The sequence below is a fragment of the Abramis brama genome (genome assembly GCF_963993115.1).
Source record: "Abramis brama genome assembly, chromosome: 17".
Taxonomy (NCBI): domain Eukaryota; kingdom Metazoa; phylum Chordata; class Actinopteri; order Cypriniformes; family Leuciscidae; genus Abramis; species Abramis brama.
This window is the reverse complement of record NC_139979.1, coordinates 198,955-215,000: the sequence shown is the minus strand read 5'-3', so window position 1 is coordinate 215,000 and position 16,046 is coordinate 198,955. Positions and strand designations below refer to the sequence as shown.

Here is a 16,046-nt window from a genome sequence, read left to right as displayed (position 1 = left end):
GTGCCTTGATGGAGGTGTTTCATAATGACTGCAGTTAACTCCAGTGTGTCCTTGTTTTGATGGAGTGTGTTGTCCTTGTGTGTGAGACGTGTGTCCGTGAAATCCAGCAGAGGAATCTGTCTGATATGAGACACATTCATGGAGAAACATTCGTGTGTGTGTGTGTGTCACATTCTCTTCTCTTCTCTTCTCTTCTCTTCTCTTCTCTTCTCTTCTCTTCTCTTCTCTTCTCTTCTCTTCTCTTCTCTTCTCTTCTCTTCTCTTCTCTTCTCTTCTCTTCTATTCTCTTCTCTTCTCTTCATCATGAATAGAATGTGCCACATGCTAAAATCCAGAATGCAGAAGCCTCATAAACACACACACACTCTTACTCTCTCACACACACTCTCACTCTCTCACACACACTCTCACTCTCTCACACACACTCACATGCATATACTCCAATGTGTTCATATGTGCACAACCTCAGACCTAAAAAATGCGTGTCCTGTTGTGTGTGTGTGTGTGTGTGTGAGAGAGTGTATGTGTGTGAGAGAGAGAGAGAGAGAGTGTGTGTGTGAGAGAGAGAGAGAGTGTGTGAATGTGAATGAGTGTGTGTGTGCGCACGCAGGTGCAGAGGTGCACAAGCAAACAGCTGGAGGTCAATGAGGTCACACACCCCATCAAACACCCAAAGGGCAAAGCCAACACACACACACACACACACACACACACACACACACACACACACACAGCACTAGATATGTATTAATGATAAACATGAATGAATGCTTGTCATTTTAGTAAATGTGTTTTGTGCCTGAGTTCCCATCATGCATCTGTGCTGCTGACACACGTGATGCGAGGCGGGTCTGTGTTTCAGCTGGTGTGAAGCCGGTGTGTGTCGCTCCCATGCTGGAGGTGTGTGTTCAGCGTGTGGAGCTGAAGGTGTGTGTGCGGCCGGCGCTGCTGTGTGTCTCTGGAACTCTGGGAGCCGTGAAAGTGTGTGCCAGAACACCGGGTGAGAGCACACACACACTCTCTCTCTCTCTTTCTCTCTCTCACACACACAATCGCTCACACAGACACACACACACACACACATGTGAGGTTGTGTTTTGTGTATTGTTTGTGTTTTTATGGCTCATTCCCATTTGGTTGCTTTGAGTCCCAGTGATTTACTACTGAAATCTCTGATGATACTGTACAGGATTAGAGTGATTTCACTTCCTAGTTTAATGCAAAAGGCATTGTAAAATTATTATATTGTAGTATAGAATTTCTAACTGTTTAAACTTCAAGTCAAGTCACCTTTGTTTATATAGCGCTTTTTACAGTACAGTGTTTCAGAGCAGCTTTACAGAGATAACAGGAGAATAATGCAACAAAGTTTGTTTCCAGAAGAAAATAGCATCAGTCCAGCTTAAGTCAGTTCAGTGATGCTTCATTTTTGTTGTAAAAAAGTTATTAATTTAGTTCATTTATATATGTTAAAGAAAATAGTCCAACGCCGTGGTACAACTACAAATTTTGACTTGCTTTACGTCAAGCGTTACAATAGTCATTATTTAGTTTTTTTTTTTTCTGATGCCGCAATACATCATACTTTCATGAAAGCATGCAACATACTCTACCTTGTCTGTGGACATCGTTCATTCCAAAGCCGGTGCTGGATAAACAGCGAGTGTGTGTGCGACAGTAGGCTGCGGGCGGCGAAATGATTTACGACAGCGGTAATGGACAATTCCGCTTCCAACCTGTAGGGGGACCGAAAAGGAAAAGTTCCTCAGTGTTGCTTAAAGAGAGCAGCCAGAAAAATGGAGTGCAACTGGAAAAAAACAACTAGAGTTTTTCAAATTTCGTGGAGAAGGAACACGACTGCGTACAGAGAGGCCTTAAAAGCTGCTAGATCTGCTTATTTTTCGACTCTCTTAGAAGAAAACAAACACAACCCTAGGTATTTATTTGACACAGTGGCTTAATTGACAAGAAATAAAGCTTCTACTTCTGAAGTTTCCAAGCAGCACAGCAGTAATGACTTTATGAACTTCTTCACTTACAAGATTGATAATATTAGAGAGAACATTATTACTATGCAACCGTCTACTACAGTATCGCATCAGGCAGTGCATTGTAGTCTCCCTGAGGAAAAATTTGATTCTTTCATTGCTATAGAAGAGGAAGAATTGTCTAAACTCTTTAAATCATCTAAATCACCAACATGTATGTTAGACCCTATACCGACTAAGCTACTGAAAGAGATGCTCCCAGAGGTCATAGATCCTCTTCTTAATATCATTAATTCGTCTTTGTCATTAAGATACGTACCGAAAACTCTTAAGCTGGCTATGATTAAACCGCTTGTTAAAAAACGCAACTTGATCGTACATAATTAGTCAATTACAGGCCGATCTCGAATCTACCTTTTCTGTCAAAGATACTAGAAAAGGCAGTATCTTCACAACTATGTTCCTTTTTAGAAAGAAATGATATCTGAGGATTTCCAGTCAGGATTTAGACCGTACCGTACAAATGATTTGCTCCTATCATCTGATCGTGGTTGTTTCTCTCTATTAGTGTTACTCGATCTTAGTGCTGCATTTGACACTATTGACCACAACATTCTTTTAAATAGACTCAAAAATGATGTTGGCATTAGTGGAATTGCATTAGCATGGTTTAAATCAAACTTATCTGACCATTATCAGTTTGTAGCAGTAAATGAAGAGATGTCTTATCGATCACAAGTTCAGTATGGCGTACCACAAGGCTCAGTACTAGGACCGCTGCTGTTCACTCTGTACATGCTACCCTCACACACACACACACACACACACACACACACACACACACACACACACACACACACACACACACACACACACACACACTCTCTCTCTGTACATGCTACCCTTGGGAGATATCATTAGGAAGCATGGCATTAGTTTTCACTGTTATGCTGATGATACTCAGCTCTATATTTCTTCGTGCACTGACGAAACTTACCTTACCCTAACCTCCATCATGCTGAAGACAATCCTGCTCTCTCCACACACACACACACACACACACACACACACCCTACCTCCATAATGCTGAAAACAATCCTGCTCTCCACACACACACACACACAAGCCGCACGTAGAGCATGACACATCAGTCACGTATGAGCTTTTAAACAGCAGACTCATACGCATGCATTATCATAAAATTTGATAATGGTCAAATTCAATAGACACGATCACAACGCATGATGTAATCAGCCGTATCCGGGCCGTATCCAGATCAGATGGAGGACCTGCGCCTGGACACGACCACAACACATCCCTGAAGTCTCAGCAGAGAGTGTGTCTACTAGACTCTCCCCTGTGAAGGCCTCATCGACACGACAGCCATCGGCTCTGATCCTCAGCAAACTCGTCTCCGTACCGGCGTGACTCCGATCTTCAACCAGATAGAACTGGATAATATTCTGAATGTTCTGATCCAATCTGACCTCTGACCTGTAATGCCTGAATCATTTTATCACACACTGTTGGCTCGTCGGCCAGAGGAGAACTGAGCGACTGAGTCTGGTTTCTCCTCCATTCTGTCACTGATGGAGTTTTGGTTCCTTCAATGTCTGTTGGTTGAAGATCGGAGTCACGCCGGTACGGAGATGAGTTTGCTGAGGATCAGAGCCGATGGCTGTCGTATCGATGAGGCCTTCACAGGGGAGAGTCTAGTAGACACAATCTCTGCTGAGACTTCAGGGATGTGTTGTTGTCGTGTCCAGGCGCAGGTCCTCCATCATCTGGATACGGCCCGGATACGGCTGACTACATCATGCGTATATGAACCGTTAATGCAGCGTAATGTTTTTATAATTTCACTTTGTATAGTGAATAATTGACTGGGGTTTGAGTCTTTCAGCCAGTATAACTCAAGAGCAAAGTTTGCTTGTGTGATATCCACTGGCTCACCTTCATGTTTTAAAAGGTAAATGTTTCCAATATTGTGCGAAAATTTCCTTGATCACAATTTCTCACAAAATGATGGACAGAGATTTAGATTTTGCATGTGTCATTCCCCGTGATAAAATCTAATCAATAATTAAAAAGTATGCTAAATCGCCCCCCCCCCCCCCCCCCCCCGCACTGCCTTTAACCTTGTAACATGTTAAATATAACAGATGAATGTTCTTTGTACAAAATATGTTTAGACAGGGTTATTTATGTTTTACTGTATGTGTGCGCAGGTGTGTGTGAAGGGCAGAAGGAGCAGCTGGTTCCGCTGGTTCAGGGTCCGTCTGACACCACAGATCTTCACACGAGACACTGGCTGATCGGGAGCCGTAAACCTGCATCTCTCCTGTCTCCTGATCTCCTCCAGATCTCACTACAGCTCCCTCAGCAGGAGCACTCACCCAACCCCGGTGAGACACACACACACACACACACGAGCACACACACAAACACATACACACACACACACACACCTGCATCTCTCTTGTCTCCTGATCTCCTCCAGATCCCTCAGCAGGAGCACTCACCCAACCCCGGTGAGACACACACACACACACACACACACACACACAGAAGTAAGACGCCTATATACACCTGTGTGAGAGTGTGTGTGTGTGTGAGAGTGTGTGTGTGTCAGTGTGTTGAACGTCTTTATACTAAATCCTCCATAAGATGTGAAGGTCGAGGAGACAGAAGGCTTGAGAGGATCCAGACTCGTCGTGCTCTGGCAGTAAATCAGCATTATTGAGTTGAATGATGTGTGTGTGTGTGTGTGTGTGTGTGTGTGTGTGTGTGTGTAACACGGAGGTCGCTCAGTCCTCCAGAGCTTTATTAACTCAGGGATTCTTTATATCCATCCACAACGACTGTAAGGAGATGTAGAGCTGCGCTCAGAATATTGAATCAACCTTAATTCTGATAAACCAATATTGATTCTTAAATCTCAAATAATCGATCTTTTAAGTCTTTGCTGTTTTCAGCTGAACATAATTACACTAAACATCATTATCTGGAGCTCCTGCCATCCCATAATCACAGTAATCTTTGTGCTTTGAAGGAATGTTGGAAGGAATGTTGAGGAAGATTCAGAATGTTGGAATGTTGGAAAGGAATGTTGAAAGATTCAGAACAACTTCCTGAAATCAATCATGTCTAATCCATCAATCAGTGTTTCAACCGTCAATAAAACAGCAATAATGTCACGTAGCGTCAAATCTTCCTCAGTCGGTGTGTGTTTAATCTGAAGTGTGTGTCTGTTCACTGCTGCACTCCAGTGATTTACTGTGTGTTTCAGGAGAGCAGGTGCTCATAAACATGAAACATATTTGAGATATTAAAGTCTGATTTGAACAGAATACAGAGAAATCATTACGGAGAGGTGGAAGAGATTCTTCCCAGAATCCCTCTGATCAGTCCCTCGTCTCACACTCGTTCAGTCCCTCGTCTCACACTCGTTCTTTCCCTCGTCTCACACTCGTTCTTCCCTCGTCTCACGCTCGTTCAGTCCCTCGTCTCACACTCGTTCTTCCCTCGTCTCACACTCGTTCAGTCCCTCGTCTCACACTCGTTCTTTCCCTCGTCTCACACTCGTTCTTCCCTCGTCTCACGCTCGTTCAGTCCCTCGCCTCACGCTCGTTCAGTCCCTCGCCTCACGCTCCTTCAGTCCCTCGCCTCACGCTCGTTCTTTCCCTCGTCTCACGCTCGTTCTTCCCTCGTCTCACACTCGTTCAGTCCCTCGTCTCACACTCGTTCTTTCCCTCGTCTCACACTCGTTCTTCCCTCGTCTCACGCTCGTTCTTCCCTCGTCTCACGCTCGTTCAGTCCCTCGTCTCACGCTCGTTCTTTCCCTCGCCTCACGCTCGTTCTTTCCCTCGTCTCACGCTCGTTCTTTCCCTCGCCTCACGCTCGTTCTTTCCCTCGCCTCACGCTCGTTCTTTCCCTCGTCTCACGCTCGTTCTTTCCCTCGTCTCACGCTCGTTAAGTCCCTCGTCTCGTTCTTTCCCTCGTCTCACGCTCGTTCTTTCCCTCGTCTCACGCTCGTTCTTTCCCTCGCCTCACGCTCGTTCTTTCCCTCGCCTCACGCTCGTTCAGTCCCTCGCCTCACGCTCGTTCTTTCCCTCGCCTCACGCTCGTTCTTTCCCTCGCCTCACGCTCGTTCAGTCCCTCGCCTCACGCTCGTTCAGTCCCTCGCCTCACGCTCGTTCAGTCCCTCGCCTCACGCTCGTTCTTTCCCTCGCCTCACGCTCGTTCAGTCCCTCGCCTCACGCTCGTTCTTTCCCTCGCCTCACGCTCGTTCTTTCCCTCGCCTCACGCTCGTTCTTTCCCTCGCCTCACGCTCGTTCTTTCCCTCGCCTCACGCTCGTTCTTTCCCTCGCCTCACGCTCGTTCTTTCCCTCGCCTCACGCTCGTTCAGTCCCTCGCCTCACGCTCGTTCAGTCCCTCGCCTCACGCTCGTTCTTTCCCTCGCCTCACGCTCGTTCTTTCCCTCGCCTCACGCTCGTTCAGTCCCTCGCCTCACGCTCGTTCAGTCCCTCGCCTCACGCTCGTTCAGTCCCTCGCCTCACGCTCGTTCAACGTCCCTCGCCTCACGCTCGTTCTTTCCCTCGCCTCACGCTCGTTCTTTCCCTCGTCTCACGCTCGTTCTTTCCCTCGCCTCACGCTCGTTCTTTCCCTCGCCTCACGCTCGTTCAGTCCCTCGCCTCACGCTCGTTCTTTCCCTCGCCTCACGCTCGTTCAGTCCCTCGCCTCACGCTCGTTCAGTCCCTCGCCTCACGCTCGTTCAGTCCCTCGCCTCACGCTCGTTCAGTCCCTCGCCTCACGCTCGTTCTTTCCCTCGCCTCACGCTCGTTCTTTCCCTCGCCTCACGCTCGTTCAGTCCCTCGCCTCACGCTCGTTCTTTCCCTCGCCTCACGCTCGTTCTTTCCCTCGCCTCACGCTCGTTCAGTCCCTCGCCTCACGCTCGTTCAGTCCCTCGCCTCACGCTCGTTCAGTCCCTCGCCTCACGCTCGTTCTTTCCCTCGCCTCACGCTCGTTCAGTCCCTCGCCTCACGCTCGTTCTTTCCCTCGCCTCACGCTCGTTCTTTCCCTCGCCTCACGCTCGTTCTTTCCCTCGCCTCACGCTCGTTCTTTCCCTCACCTCACGCTCGTTCAGTCCCTCGCCTCACGCTCGTTCAGTCCCTCGCCTCACGCTCGTTCAGTCCCTCGCCTCACGCTCGTTCTTTCCCTCGCCTCACGCTCGTTCTTTCCCTCGCCTCACGCTCGTTCTTTCCCTCGCCTCACGCTCGTTCAGTCCCTCGCCTCACGCTCGTTCAGTCCCTCGCCTCACGCTCGTTCAGTCCCTCGCCTCACGCTCGTTCAGTCCCTCGCCTCACGCTCGTTCAGTCCCTCGCCTCACGCTCGTTCTTTCCCTCGCCTCACGCTCGTTCTTTCCCTCGTTCTTTCCCTCGCCTCACGCTCGTTCAGTCCCTCGCCTCACGCTCGTTCAGTCCCTCGCCTCACGCTCGTTCAGTCCCTCGCCTCACGCTCGTTCTTTCCCTCGCCTCACGCTCGTTCTTTCCCTCGCCTCACGCTCGTTCTTTCCCTCGCCTCACGCTCGTTCAGTCCCTCGCCTCACGCTCGTTCTTTCCCTCGCCTCACGCTCGTTCTTTCCCTCGCCTCACGCTCGTTCAGTCCCTCGCCTCACGCTCGTTAAGTCCCTCGTCTCACGCTCGTTCAGTCCCTCGCCTCACGCTCGTTCAGTCCATCGCCTCACGCTCGTTCTTTCCCTCGCCTCACGCTCGTTCAGTCCCTCGCCTCACGCTCGTTCAGTCCCTCGCCTCACGCTCGTTCAGTCCCTCGCCTCACGCTCGTTCTTTCCCTCGCCTCACGCTCGTTCTTTCCCTCGCCTCACGCTCGTTCTGTCCCTCGCCTCACGCTCGTTCTTTCCCTCGTCTCACTCTCGTTAAGTACCTCGTCTCACGCTCGTTCTTTCCCTCGTCTCACGCTCATCTGTCCCTCGTCGCACGCTCGTTCAGTCCCTCGTCTCACGCTCGTTCTTTCCCTCGTCTCACGCTCGTTCAGTCACTCGCCTCGCGCTCGTTCAGTCACTCGCCTCACGCTCGTTCTTTGTCGCTCAGTGTCGCACGGTGGAGTAAAACCCTTGTCTGTCTCTCATGCACATTTACGCATTTTGCAGATGCTTTTATCCAAAGTGACTTCATTGGAGAATCTCTTATGGCTGAAGCTGCAGTAGATCTGTGTAAACGTGCCCGAATGGAATAGTGCTGCGTGCATCCAAAATAAACGCTTGTGTTTACGTATTATATGTGTGTGTACTGTGTATAATTACTTTGTATATATAATACACACACATGCATGTATATATTTAAGAAATATTTGCTTGTGTATACTATATATATATATTTATATATAATTTATATTATATAGAAATATAAATATTTGATAAATAAATAACACATTTTTCTTAAATTTATACATGCATGTGTGTGTATTATATATACAAAGTAATTATACACAGTACACACACATATATTACGTAAACAAGCATTTGTTTTGGATGCAATTAATCGTTGCGTGGCACTAGAACGGACAGTTCATCCACAAGAGATCATTCTGTCAACATTCACTCTCCATCATGTGACTTTCTTTCTTCAGTCAAACACAAATGAAGATATTCTGAGAAATGGGTTAGTGTTTTTGTCCATATAATGAAAGTCAGTGTTGTTTAGTTCCCAACGTTCTTCAAAATATCTTCTTTTGTGTTCCACTGAAAACACACGAGTTTGGAACAACATGAGAGAAGGAGTAAATGATGACAGAAGGGTAAACATCGAATCACAGCTGAGCTTGACTCTGTCAGTGTGAGGAACTCGATGTTGTGCGTTTGTGTTTGACATCATGCATTTTCACGTGTGTTTAGTGTCCGAAGCTGTGTCCGAAACCGCTCCCTATACACTATATAGTGCACTATATCGGTGTCGGCCATTTTGTAGTGAGTGAACGACATCATTCCCTACATTCGTTCACTACTTTTACCCACAATCCTCTCTGAATTCGAGTGTACATTCAATGTACTCTTGCTGAAGCGCTATTTCCCACAATCCAATGCGGAGAGGACTGAGCGCACGAGTTTAAACCAGAGATTACTTTACAGCTTTCTTATTTCTGCTTTAACTTTTATTTCATGCTAGTTTTAGGTTATTGTTTTTTTTAAACCTTTTTTTATTAATCATTGCTCGAATAAAACATTAAAATGTAGAGACAATATTATATACATGAATTTTAAATTTAAATGAAATTATATTAATATGGTAAATTATATTATTTTATTATTAAAATATATTATTTAGGCATTAGCTCAATTTAATGTGTTTTACTAACAGCCAGGTGTTTTAATAATTTGTGGCTGAACGGAAGAGATGATAATTTGGTGGATGATTTAAAAATATTCGTTAATCATCTGTAGGTAGCGTATTCATTCGAATGTAATAATCATAACGCTCAACAACCACGTCATCTGTGAGCGTGAGAGTTTCTAACAATTTCAATCGATGAAACTACAAAGCTGGCACAGAGGTATAAATAATTACAAAATGAAGTCATTATGATTGTTATTGTTGTTAATATTATTTTATAAAGTAAGCAACATGTAAGTTAAAAATGTGTTTTATTACTACGTGTGACGAAGCCGCTTCTGCGACGCAGTGTAAACGTCAGCGTCCGAGTTCACTAACTTCATTTCGTTCACTCCTTGCAGATACAGTGCACTCAAATGCCATACACTATATAGGGATTAGTGAACAAGTGAGCGGTTTCGGACACAGCTAGACTCTCTCTATGAGAGTGAAGCAGGGGATTCTGGGATATCTCAGATGTCCTCTGTTAGATGAGATGAGATGATACACTCTCTCTCTGAGGAACGTCTCTGTGTGTTTTCCTCCAAGTCTTCAAGCCATGCTTTATAACATTATATTGCAGCGTTCGCCTTTAATCTGCCCAGTAATATTTCTAAACCTTCGACATGTATTTTATGAATTCCATAATAATCTTTTTCTGGATCTTGTGCTGAACTGGAGAACACGTTCCCGGAGACCCAGATGTGCTTGGAAGCGTTCCCGCTCTGTTCTTGCGTCTTTATCTCCCTTTACTCCTTTCCTGAGCGCTTGAACCTCAAAGCGTTCTTCAAAACTGTAACGTTTAATTACCTTGAAATGACATTTAAATAATTCCCAGGCCCATCTGCATCTCTGGCTCTGTTAGCTTGAAGACGGGCCTCGACTTTGCTGCGCTACATCTGCTTTCCATTCCATTGTTTACCAGTGAATTAAAAAGAAATTCCAATTTACTTAGAAAATGGGAGTTCTGTCCTTGTTAAACTCCCGTAGACGCAGACCAATATGTTTCTGTTTAATGAGCCTGAGGTTGGAACACACTAATAAATTAAAGGCAATTAAAGGCGTTGGATTTATCACAGAAGGATCCCGACCGTGCGGCTTTGAACGCCTCTTTTATGGACATACAGTGATTTTACGCAGTGTTAACCCTTCGTTAACCCTTCGCTGTGTTAACCCTTCGCTAACCCTTAGCTGTGTTAACCCTTCGCTAACCCTTAGCTGTGTTAACCTTTCGCTGTATTAACTCTTCGCTAACCCTTCGCTGTATTAACCTTTCGTTAACCCTTCGCTGTATTAAACCTTCGCTAACCCTTCGCTGTATTAATCCTTCGCTAACCCTTCGCTGTATTAACCTTTCGCTGTACTAACCCTTCGCTAACTCTTTGCTAACCCTTCGCTGTGTTAACCTTAAGCTGTATTAACCCTTCGCTAACCCTTCGCTGTATTAAACTTTCGCTGTATTAACCCTTCGCTGTACTAACCCTTCGCTAACCCTTCGCTGTATTAACCCTTCGCTAACCCTTCGCTGTATTAAACTTTCGCTAACCCTTCGCTGTATTAACCTTCCGTTGTATTAACTCTTCGCTAACCCTTCGCTGTATTAACCTTCCGTTGTATTAACCCTTCGCTAACCCTTCACTGTATTAAACTTTCGCTGTATTAACTCTTCGCTGTACTAACCCTTCGCTAACCCTTTGCTAACCCTTCGCTGTGTTAACCTTTAGCTGTATTAACCCTTCGCTAACCCTTCGCTGTATTAACCCTTCGCTAACCCTTCGCTGTATTAAACTTTCGCTAACCCTTCGCTGTATTAACCTTCCGTTGTATTAACTCTTCGCTAACCCTTCGCTGTATTAACCTTCCGTTGTATTAACCCTTCGCTAACCCTTCGCTGTATTAGACTTTCGCTGTATTAACCCTTCGCTAACCCTTTGCTAACCCTTCGCTGTATTAAACTTTCGCTAACCCTTCGCTGTATTAACCTTCCGTTGTATTAACTCTTCGCTAACCCTTCGCTGTATTAACCTTCCGTTGTATTAACTCTTCGCTAACCCTTCACTGTATTAACCTTCCGTTGTATTAACCCTTTGCTAACCCTTCGCTGTATTAGCCTTTCGCTAACCCTTCCGTTGTATTAACCCTTTGCTAACCCTTCGCTGTGTTAACCCTTCGCTGTGTTAACCCTTCGTTAACCCTTCGCTGTACGCTCGTGCTCGTCTGTTCTAACGTTACGAATGATGAATGCATGCAGTGATTGTCGTTTTCATGTTACTGTTCAGTCCGTGACGCAGCGGAAACGATGTGCATCAATGGAATAAAAAAAGATACCAGCGACTTTGTATGTCACCATTCTGACTTTTCGGTAACACTTTACAATAATGTTCATTAGTGAGCATTAGTTAATGTATTAACTAACATGAATGTTAGTTAATAAAAATACAGCTGTTCATTGTTAGTTCATGTTAGTTCACAGTGCATTAACTAATGTTAAAAAGGTTTTAATAAAGTATTAGTAAATGTTGAAATTAACATTAACAAAGATTAATAAATGCTGTATATGTGCAGTTCATTATTAGTTCAACTAATGTAGTTAACTAATGTTAACTAACAAACCTTATTGTAAAGTGTTACCGACTTTTCTCTTAGAATTGCAAGTTTATATCTCACAAATCAGAGAAAAAGTTGCAATTACCTTTTTTTTATTTTGTGGTGGAAACAAGCTACTATACTATACCTTATTATTTTGCTTGTTTAATTTCCCCAGTGGCGTTCAGATATCATCTTGAAAACGCATGCAATTGTATTTTGTCATTTTTATTTATTTATTCTGTGATAAGTCACATCTGTATCTGTGACTCTAGACTGAGGCAGTCAGGGCACTAGTCAGGGAGTCATTTTAAAGGTTGGATCAATCTCAATATCCTTCTAGTGCACTGAAACATTCGCTCCCTAAAGAGTCCCACAATGCACTGTGAACACCAGGGATCACCGATGCGCACTATGTTCCCTTAATGAAGTTCAGAAGCGCAAAACACATCAGTTCTGCCATTGTTCAATAATACCAGTGACGTTGTGCAACGAAGACACTTTTTGATGATGAGATTTGAGATTGTCATGTAGGATAAACAGAGTCATCAGTGTCCCAGTGAGTGATCTTACCAGTGCCCTAACTAGTGCACACAATACACTGATGAGCTACTGAGCTCGGGCCTTCTCTGCTGCAGAACCTAATCTTTGGAACAGTTTGCCCGTAATTGGGAGGTTTGCTAGCCAGTTTTAAATCTTAAATTTAAGCTCTTAAATCTTATTTATTCTTTCTGGCTTTTGATTAAGATTAGTTTAAAGGGTTATGTTGAAGTTTTCTGATTGTATTTTATGTAAAGTGTTTATCTTTTGTACGCTGCATGTTTTCCTTTAAAGCTTTCCTTTTATATGCTCAACGTTTTGTTGTATAGCACTGTTGCTTTTAAATGTGCTATAGAAATAAATTCGACTCGGCTGATTGAGACGCACTCTAGTTAGCAACATTGTTGAAATGGTTTAACTTTGTCAGTCTGATCCATTTCACTTCCAGTTCTTTGTCACATTGCTTTGTGGGATACAGTATCCCAGTGCACATGAGCGGCGCACTGACGGTTCCGTCACACATCTGGCAGCAGGTGGTGTGTGTGGATTAGTGGCTCTCTTATGGGTGTGCAGGGCGAGCGAGTGCAGGCCCTTCAGGCTGCAGGTGTCTCTCTCTCTCTCTCTCTCTCTCTCTCTCTCTCTCTCTCTTTCTCTCTCTCTCTCTCTCTCTCTTTCTCTCTTTTTTCTCTCTCTTTCTCTCTTTTTTCTCTCTCTTTCTCTCTCTCTCTCTTTCTCTCTCTCTCTGACTCTGTTCTCATCCCCTGGGAACCACGAGGCGAGTCGAGCTTTATGGCGATAGAAACAGCGCAGCGGAGCATGTGTTCTCCTCAGGCACTCATGCAGCTGTGAGAGTTTGATTTATGTCTTTCTCAGAACTCTGGGATTTCAAAATGCTACATTTAATGAAACGCAGGGGTCGAACGCAGCGAGTGCAGAAGATGTTCGGTGTAGAGCTGCAGTTTGAGAACAAAGACGCCTTTAATGTTCAGTTCAACAGATCGAGATTGTGAACGCCACCAGGCATTGATGCTCGACGTGTTTCTCCCGTTAGCGGAGCTGCATCTTCTGCAGACACACAGCTTCATTAAAGGGGACATATGAAAATCTGACTCTCTCCATGTGTCAGTGCTGTAATCGGGTCCCGGTGCTTCTACGACCCAGAAAACCTGAAAAGTGAAACCCAGTAACTGTGTTCTGGTGAGCCTTTCTCTGCAAGCATGTTATAAAATAAGCCGATCAGATTTCGCTCTCCTTCTGACGTATGAAGAGGATCTTATTATAATATTACCGGCCCTTAATCTGCACGTTTACACACACCAGCCGACATTTGGTTCCACAAGCGACAACAGAGACCAGTTCTAACGCAATGATGAAGATCCAGCAAAGCCTGAAGCTGTTCTGTGGTTGAGCACAGACGAGCACTGAACACTATTGACCAGAACATGTCACCGCTGTCTTATAAAGACCTCAGGAACTGTGGACACTTGTGGAGAAGTTAAACATGATGATGAGATGATCAGTGTAACTCCACAACAACTACAGAAATGTCTCCACTAACATTCAGAAGCTCTTCCTGAGTCTCTCCGTAAGGCTGCACTCGCTACTGGTGATTCTGGGATTCTGGATGAGTGAGATTGGCCTGTTTTGTTATTGCTGGAGTTTCTGAAGCTCGTGTAAAGACTCCGCCCTCTTCTGAACAGAGGCGGAGCTAAAGCTCATTTGCATTTAAAGGGACACACACTAAAATGGCGCATTTTGCTCACACCCAAAAACGGGCAAATTTGACAAGCTATAATAAATGATCTGGTATTTTGAGCTGAAATTTCACAGACACATTCTGGGGACACCAGAGATTTATATTACATCTTGAGAAAAGGGGCATAATGTCACCTTTAAGAATGTCTGTAGCTGATGGAGGGATGAAGTGTGTGTACGAGCGTCAGGGCTCCAGCTGGCTGATGCTCAGTGTTTGAGCAGGAGAATAATGACAGCAGGTGTACGGGCTTTGATCGGCCCTCCAACACCCGGACTGAAACCCGATCTCCGGCTGGAGGGTGTGTGGGCCCCGGGGCCGGTGCGTGTCCGAGAGCTCTGATCTCTGTTCACAGCTCACACACTCTCACAGGAACACACTGGTCCTGTTCTCCTAACAATCCTTCCTCGTCCGGCTGAAAAAACTATCATGTGTGTCATTTGACTGCCATGAATTTCCTTTGTTGTATATTTCACATAAAGACACTGAATTAAATGAATTTAGATTAAAGTATTTTCTCTAAACTAGTAGTGAGACTCGTAAACCAGGCCTTTGATGTGGGTTATGTCGTAACGTATTCTGAATGTTCTGATCCAATCTGACCTCTGACCTGTAATGCCTGAATCACAATCACACACTGTTGGCTCGTCGGCCAGAGGAGAACTGAGCGACTGAGTCTGGTTTCTCCTCCATTCTGTCACTGATGGAGTTTTGGTTCCTTCACTGTCGCCTTTGTCTTTTGGCTGCTTAGTTGGGGACATTTAATATTCGACAATATTATTGCTCTCCTGCACTGACACCATTATATGAGAACTGAGCTGAGCTGGACGATGACATCACGCTATATATATAAATGAACTAAATTAATAAGTTTTTTACAACAGAAATGAAGCATCACTGAACTGACTTAAGCTGGACTGTGACGCTATTTTCTTCTGGAAACAAACTTTGTTGCATTATTTTCCTGTTATCTGCTAAAAAAGCTGCTCTGAAACACTGTACTGTAAAAGCGCTGTATAAATAAAGGTGACTTGACTTGACGGAGTGTGTTTAGTCATGTTTGGAAGCTCTTCTCTCCTCATGCGGGACCACCGTCACTCTGAGCGTGTTTAGACCTTGCCGTTGTGTTTTTGGCTTTCTCGTTCACCTTTGCCTGCTTTAATCCGCTTGTGGAGTTCATCGAGGCAGAACTGATGTCGGTTGACGTGTGGATCTCCAGCCTGCAGACACACGTCACACTGCATTTGGGTGGCATTCGTGCTTTTCTTTCTTCAACAGATCGTTACAGAGCGCCACTTCCAAACTCGCATGATCCTCGTAAAACCAAAGAGCCGTTGCATCATTTGGGTTTTTGGCTGTGCAGATCCAGCAAGTGGCAGGAATTCATTCTCTCTGTGTTCCAGCATGTGTGTGAGATTTGCTCGTCTGTTAGTGGAGGCCATTGGAAAAAACATTTCGTTTGATCTGACGTTTAAGTGTCGGAGGGAAAGAGGAATCAGACGCATCGGGAACCGTTTGTGAGACGCTGAGAAACTCAAACGAGGCTCATTAGCTGAATTAGTGGAGTGTGAATGTGTTGGACGGACTAGAGATGTTCTGACAGCATAAATGACATGACAAAAACCACAGAAAAAACGTTCAGAACAACAATTGTAACGGGAATCAAACCAGTAATATAGATAGTAAATAATGATTATATACAGAAATTATGTAACATGTTTACGTTAATGAACTGAATAATTCAACTTCTACTTTCATGTGGAGAGGGGGTTTGGGGTGTGAAGGTTTCTC

General features: G+C 44.9%; 1 protein-coding gene across 2 annotated transcripts in view; it reads left to right on the top strand.

Moving 5' to 3' along the window:
* vps13b (vacuolar protein sorting 13 homolog B) overlaps positions 1–16,046 on the top strand; it is a 175,204-nt gene that overhangs the window by 42,678 nt on the left and 116,480 nt on the right. For both annotated transcript variants that reach the window (XM_084089596.1, XM_084089597.1), the window contains exons 18-19: positions 863–1,000; positions 4,217–4,393. In XM_084089596.1, coding sequence (XP_083945722.1) covers positions 863–1,000; positions 4,217–4,393 — 315 coding nt within the window. The remainder of the gene's footprint in view (positions 1–862; positions 1,001–4,216; positions 4,394–16,046) is intronic.